At 39.8% G+C, this 7,767-nt stretch overlaps 1 protein-coding gene across 5 annotated transcripts in view; it reads left to right on the top strand.

Moving 5' to 3' along the window:
* The window catches only part of NECAB2 (N-terminal EF-hand calcium binding protein 2), a 425,733-nt gene that overhangs the window by 302,607 nt on the left and 115,359 nt on the right, over positions 1-7,767 (top strand). For all 5 annotated transcript variants that reach the window (XR_003092925.1, XR_003092924.1, XM_025198410.1 and 2 more), the window contains exons 7-8: positions 2,447-2,565; positions 5,030-5,109. Coding sequence is in view for 3 of the 5 variants with exons in the window: in XM_025198410.1 (XP_025054195.1) it covers positions 2,447-2,565; positions 5,030-5,109 (199 nt within the window). In the remaining 2 variants the exon portion in view is untranslated. The remainder of the gene's footprint in view (positions 1-2,446; positions 2,566-5,029; positions 5,110-7,767) is intronic.

The raw sequence follows: 7,767 nt of genomic DNA, 5'->3' as shown, positions 1-7,767 counted from the left end.
GGAGTAACCAGACACTTAGGAGCCAGCTTGAAATTCCTATGGATAGCATATATACTGATGGGATATCTCATAGTTTCTTCAGAAACAATAGATAGCTTGCAGCATCAGGGTTTTGGATTTTTACTTGTTGTGAACAAGCCTCAGCTTAGCATGACTTTTCCAGAACTTATTATAGTCTTTTAACAGACTTAAAGCAATTATTGGAATGTTCATAACCTTTGGGGTGGGGGGAGGACTTCCACCAGTCATCCTGGGAAAAGTATGACAGCGCTTGTGGTCAGGGCTCCAACTGGCTGGATGCTGTGATGAACCCCTTTACAATTGTTCAAATGTTGTTCATACCCCCTCTGACTCAGTCTCTTTGCCTCAGCATTCCCTAACCCGACAACCGAGTTTTAACCAATCAAATTTAAATAGGCCTCCCATAGTGGGACCGGGGAATGTATGGCCCAAGAAGCCTATTAAACTTAGAGGTGTGTGTGTGGGGGAGAAGTCCTTTGTAAATCCAGATTAGAACTGGTTTGATAAGTGCTGAGCTTGGTGTGTGTAGACATGGGTTGATTAGCATTTGGAGCACAGATTCCCCATCATTCAGTGCTCCCCTGCTTCTCTGATCCCAGAATTCACTGTAGTCTTTGCTTCAGGCTTTCTGTTCTCCATCTCCCATGTAAATGAGTTGTCATCTGGTTCCATCTCAGATGCAAATGAGACCTAGGCAGTTGTTTCACTCTTGTCACCCTTATCTGAAGGGTTTTAGGTGTGTCTCCCACTGCATAAGGGGCAGGGGGGAGGGAATTCTTTGTGAGTCAGACAGACTGCATCCTGTGCCAGGGTTCCCAAAGAACATGGAGCTGAGAGGTAACATTACCATGAATATTTATTATTGCTCAAAAGTCAATGTCAGTGCAATCTGTTTATAGCTGCTTTCCTCAAACAATCAAATGGTCAAGCTTTACATATTTATGAAAGCTAAATTAGTCTTGGAATATTGAAAACATTGTATATGTGTGTATTAGTTATCCAGTCTGGGATCAAACATAATTTCACATAACTTTGGTAACTAACCAACCACAGGGTTAAGTAAACATCTGATTTACACTCATTTCACAAATAATTATTCTGCTGCATGTTTTGGGGCAATAACAAGAACACAATTAAGTGAACTGGGTTCGTTAACTTTAATAAAATATTTGAAGTTGAAAAATGAATTCTGAATCTGCTGTGCATTCTCTGTATACCTAGCTAAAAATTTTCCGATCTCACATATGACTTTTATTACTATTTTAAACATTTCATGAAAATCACCTGACTTCAACCTTCCCACAAGTCCATCTAATATGAAGGAATAGACATTTTCTTTGAGCAGATCAAAACTGCTTTTTTTTCAAAGGGTGCATCTGTACAAATGTTATAAATGCTCATTTCTGCATCACCACAGCTAGTGTACTGTTGTTTATGAAGCATTATCAACCAGCCAGACCAGGGGTCCATTCTATAAGGCTAGAAGGAAAATCCAAGTCTGAAGAGCACCATGTTTCTGGTGCAGTGCAAGGAGAATTCTTCCAAATCATTGCTGTGTCCAGTGCATCTCCCATTTGTGGAACTTCTGGTTATAATATAACATCCATCTCTCTTCTTTGACTTTTGCCTACAGAATAAGGGAGAGACTCATTTGGAGGCTGATTATTTTCAGCTTATTTTCTCAGAAGGGCACAAGAGTTCTATAACAAGAGCTTTCAGCTAAAAACAAACAGGGTAGAGGGTTTGTTTTAATACTCTGTGCACGGAGCCTGAGCAACTCAGCTATAGGACTATGGGTTCAGAAATATGGTGGACCATCAGTCATGACTTGAATATAGGTATTCAGAGAGGAAGAAATCAAGAGAAACGTACTGGAGTAGCACTGAACATTAATGATGTGTTAGATTGCAAAGAGATAACATTGCATAAAAATACTTTTGGAATGGATGGTGAAAGAGATTCTGTTGTAATGATGTTCTGAGTTTGCTGAAAAGTCATGTGATCAGATTTGGAAATGGCTAGTGGTCACTTTAATGATATAAAAAAATTAATCTGATCACATGACTTTTCAGCAAACTCAGAACATCATAATACTGGAAATTGTCATCATGGGCACTTAATTTCCCAGGAAAAGGTTGCAGAACAAATGCTACTAAATTTTCGTAAGTAGGATTATGTTTGAGGTAACTAAATTAGGACATTAGAAAAGAGCCATTTATAGAAAATTGTCATCTCAGGTGATAACAAATTGTTTTCTAGTCAGGAAACAGGAGGTTGTTTTTACTGAGGTGGTATTCTAGCATCCTTCAGGAGGGAGTGACATGGTAAAGAACATGGAGCATGTTATTTGTGAACAGACAGAGGCAACAGAGATTATCTAGAGTCAGTTTCTTTCAGACCTCTTCTGTATGTTCTTTCATTGCAGGCACTACCACAGTAAATCTGGCCATGGTATAATGGATACTTGGTATGACAGCCCTGTGCCTAATTACTCCCCTAATAACAGAATTATGACCAAGGAGCACAGGAAAAGCTTCCAGACTGGTGAGTGTGTTTAAGTTTTCTGTGTGATTTTGCTATTGTATTATGAGACTTTCTAATTCTACTCCAGATACCTGGGAAAGTTTATATATGAATTTGAATATTAGCCCTTAACACTACGGTTATACATTCAGATTTTAAAGTTTTGGGTAAAGTAGTATGAAAACATAACTGTTTGAGTCCATCTCTAGCTGCTGTACTTCCTTATAGGGTTCTACAATGGGGTGCTGCACATCAGTTTCCCTGATGCTTTCAGTCAGCATCATATTTGCCATGTCAGTTGGCAAAAGAGCTTGAAAAAATATTATTCTGAGACATGGTGAATGGTCTCATCCCTATTCCACCCACAGCTTCTAATTATAAGGTCTCACTCATGATATCTTGGCTAGATGGACCTCAGAGATGAGTGCCAGCAAAGCAAAGACAAAAGCTTGCAAAGAATTTTTCCAACTATTTTAGTTGGTCTAATAAAAGATATAGGATTTACTCAAAGAACCTTGTCTTCCTATATCCTTAGACCAGCACAGCTACAACCTATACCCCTGAAGGAAAGCAAGGATGCATTTTTGATATGCGCATGTGTTGGGATGTCTTGTCATAAGATGTCACAGACATTCAAAGTGACATAGCATTTTATCTCCTTCTCCCTTGGAGCTAAAGCACAAAATGCCCTGGTTACCAATCTGTTGCTTTATGTAGAAAATTATGCAGTCCCCCTAAGAAAAATACAAAGCAGCTCCCCAAAGTGGGAGAGGTTTTCCTGGAGAGTGCTATTTGGAAAGAAGGCCATATGCTAGTATAATCAGAAACAAAGAGACGTCCCTATTTTTCTTTCTGATTAGCGGCACGATTTTATTATAGGTCTCCAGGAAGCTGTCTCTTGAGCTGCCTTCTCAAACACATAGCAACAAAGCCACACAGCCTGTCACAGGAATGACCTTCCTGATGAGACACACTTCAAAGCATTCACCAAGCTATCAGGGCTGATACCTGAACTCTTATACCTAAATGTCCAGCAACATTAGCACAATGGTCTAACTACTACCCTGCTGACTATGACAAAAATTGTTTCTCAGCCACAAGCTGACTTTTGTCATTGAGAAGAAATCTTAACCTCAAATGTGTAGCATTTGCCTGCTAGGTAGAGTAACCATTTGTATAAGGAGTGAAATGTGGTTGTTGACCTAGGGAAAACCCATCTGGCATGTAGCTGGGTATTTGTTATATAGGTGGGGAAGAAGGAACCAGGACTCATGTAGGGGATCAACGTTACATGAACCTGAATATAACTTTGAACTATAGTTCTCTGTCTTTCCTTAAGAGAGGGGCCTGCTTTAAGAGACAAAATTGGAACTAATTCCAATGAGACCATTGCACTGATATATAGAGGTACAACTCTACCCCTTCCCAGAACTTTGGGAATTTTTGACAGCCAAACATTGCAACTAGGCTGTGATCTGAAATTTCCATGAATACCTTTACTCCATTGCATTGACAACTCTGCTTGTGCTGTAGACTAAGCCATGGCTCAGGAGACCACAGAGACCCTCTATTATACATTTACAAGGAAAGGAAAGTACAGTAAGTAATAAATATAAATAACTCAAGCTAATTCACAGAGGCAATAGTTTGACTGAAAGGGAACTTTAATGGCAACTGGAGACAGGTCAACTGTTTGCATCCAGCCTGGGGTAGTTTATGCACTCAGTGACACAAAAATAAATCCTAAAACCGTGTTCAGGTCCCCACCTGTGTCTGCTCTGGAGATTATAGTAAGTTTCTTACAGCTGCAGCTAGAGACCTTTAGCTTAGGGTAAGCAGCCCATTGTTTTAATTCAGGAACTTTCTAAATCAGTGGTTTTCAACCTTGTTTCATTTGTGGAACTCTAAAACATTTTGAATGGAGGTATAGACCCCTTTGGAAATTTTGAATGGAGGTGAAAGCCACTTTGAATTGTAACTGTGGGTATTCACATACTTCTGATTGATCATAGTCATTTTTTGTGGACTCCATAGACATAGTCTGCCAACCTCAAGGGTCTGTGGACCACAGGTTGCAAACCACTGCCTTAGTTCAATCACTGGTGTATTGTCAACATAGTGTCCAGTTTCTTATGGACAGAAGCCACAAGAAATAGTATCAGAGAAACTACTTCACAGTTATCATGTCTCGACATAGGTTTCCAAGTCCCCGTGCTTTATTGGCTTCCTAAGTGTAGGCTCAAATGTCAGCACCAACCTCCAACTCAAATTGAAATTAAATGCCTTTTGGTTGAATTCAGTAGGAATTGATTAGGTCCTTTTTTGAGGGAAAACCATACATCAAATTGTTTTTAAACCTCTTGATCATGTACTCTGCAATCTAGGATCCAAAACTGCAGCAAAACTGTATAAGCATATGTGCCTGAATGTGTTTTTATGTGTATGTTTCTCTTTCACTGTATTTCTACTTAATTTCTTTCATTAGGGTCTTCAGACACTAAGGAAGAGGGACTGGAGGCTCAGATTAACAGACTAGCTGAGCTGATTGGAAGACTGGAGAGTAAGGTAATGTGGTTTTTTTAATGATTTTTGTTAGTAGAAAGGTTAAGTTTAATCATTCTTCATTTTGAGACAAAGGGTTGCCATCCATTTAAAAATTGTGACATAATATTAGTTTCCTTGCCTCGTGTCATTAGCAACACCATGTGGCAACTAGGGAATCATTTTTTTTCATTTACTGTGGCCTTTTCTGCACTGTTCCATCACCAAAACTTTCCACCATCAAAATTTTCTTCCTTCCCATTCTTGCTGGTGGAGTTACACCAACTCTTCTGAAGAAAAGCAGTCATCTGCTGTCATCCATCATCTGGCTGAAGGCCAGGTAAATGATCCCACACCTTCTCCTGGATCTTGTGGTCCCTTCGGCAGCTGATGCTTTCCCAGTGTGCATTTTGTGCTCTGCCAGTACAGTTGCTACTGTGGAGCCACCAGAAGTGCATAGAAGAGCATATGCATTGGCAGGATGGCAGTGGCAGCTGCTTTCTACCTCCAGAACATGTACCAGCAGAACTAGGTAAGTACAAACCAGGCCAATGTCTTTGCTTGTTTGGGGGAAATGAAAATAAGTCACTGTTGTCTTTTGGGTTGTGTGTACTGCTACATCATAGCAACATTTGGATTGCACTGGGACCTCTAGATCCACAAAAAGGCTCTATGGGCCCATGCAGCAGGGATGAACAAGGGTAGATGACCAAGTTCTCCAAACCAGCCATGCCTCCTTCTGCCATTACAATGCTGCAGTATTAAGGTTCCTTGCAATGGCACCTTTCCCTTCTGCCCCTGCACAGAAACTACTGTAGTTCTGCTGCCAGAGAACTCTGCTTGCTTAAGTGAAGGCTTTAGATTTGCCTCATCCAGGCCTACTCCTTCAAGCAGGCACCACTGCATTTATTCATTTCCATATACTATTCTGGATTGTACACCCTCACAGCAATAAGCATTTGTAGGATCAGGTCTTTGTAAACTTTAAACCCATGTCACTTAAATGTACTATACAAGATGTCGACACTTCTGACTCAGTAGTCTCCTGAATAGATGTGAACTCCAACTAAACTGTACTTAAAACAGATCTAAGATCATTTCTAAGGACAATCTTCCAGCATCCCTTATCAATTATTGTGTCTCTGTGTGCCACTGTCATTATAATTAGCAATGCTTCTAAATGAAATCAGATATTAGCCCTGTTTCTGGCATTCAGGCCCCAGAAAACTAGTGATTGACTGGTGTATTTTAAAGCAGTTTTGATTACGGCAGAAGATTGGCTTATTTAAACCATATTCTTTTGTCAGCTTGTACTCAATTTGCCTTCAGGATTTTTGAGCTACTATTATCATTTGACATTTTGTTAGGTGTTTTGATCCAGTATAGTAGCTCTGCCATCAACACTTTTGTACATGCTAAACCAAACAGGTCAGTTTGATTTTTGAGTCAAAACAGGGTAACCCGTTTATCAGTGTTTCTCTGAAGCATCTTGAATTGTGTGTGCCTGTACCCAATGCAAATCCAGTACAGAAACAACGCATCAGAACATCCTTTCAGCCTAACTTTGAGAACATCATGCCTTCAGTAGAGGTCCTCACTTATTTCTGTGTCACACCTTACATTGCTATGAATCAGGTTAGGAAGTTTGCAAAATGTTCTGTTGAATGTCCTAAATGAAAGCTACCATTCAAATAACATAATCACAACTCTTAGGAATAAAAAGTGCCATTCATACCAGAAGGACATTTCCTACCACAAGATGAGGCCGAAATAAAAAAAACAAACCACCTCTCTATTTGTTATATGAGCAGATTTGCTGTGGTTTGTTGAGAAGAAAACAAACATAAAGCTCCGCAATGCTTTTCTTAGTAACTTTTCCGGGAAGAGCTAAACTTTACATGCTAGGAAATTCAAACAAATCTCTCATCTGATTTGGGGTTTTTGGACCTTTGTTGATAACCCCAGGCTCTAACACAGAGTTTGACTTTCTGTCTCTTCTGCCCTACTGATAAACTTATGTGGTTTTTTTCTTTTTTTAATCAGCACCAGGAATCGGTGCTTGATGCTTTTCAACCTCTCTTGTTTCTGCTGGTACAGTTTTGCCTCGCAGACTATAGCTATTTCTCAAAGGTTGGTTGGCAACTTAGCCCCTGTGTCTTTAGAAATTCTAGGCATGCATGCCTCTAGTCCTCTCTTGCTCTAATTGCCTATACATCTCTATGATGAGGGAGTCTTAAGAGGAAATCGGCTTTTAAGAAATCTGTCTGCCTCTTCAGCATTGACTGGTTTTCCAGGGACACTAAACTCCAGAACACAGTTAGCCTCCTTGTATCTCCTGTGTGATGGCTTTGCACCTCCTCATAAATTACATTTTTTTTTAAAGTGTGCTGAAAATTACAGAGCAAAGGTAAGCATTACAAACTTAAAAACTGAGAAGGATTTGACCTCCAACCCTAGGGGAAACAACATAGGAAAATTCCAAGGTAGCCCCAAAAGTTCCCCTTTCACATTCAAACGTGAGAGAAAAGATAAAATATGAAACACAGACCTAAGGGGAGAGAGAGAAAAATGTTTGCTTATCTGTCTTCTGAAGTAGCCAAGGGGATTTGGATTTGAATAGTTTAAATTGAGAGAGGCCCAGAACCCTTTATTGCATAGTCCCTGTACTGTTGTATGCTCCTG

This window comes from Alligator sinensis, unplaced genomic scaffold (assembly GCF_000455745.1).
Source record: "Alligator sinensis unplaced genomic scaffold, ASM45574v1 scaffold97_1, whole genome shotgun sequence".
Lineage (NCBI taxonomy): Eukaryota > Metazoa > Chordata > Crocodylia > Alligatoridae > Alligator > Alligator sinensis.
This window is presented reverse-complemented; position numbering and strand designations above follow the sequence as displayed.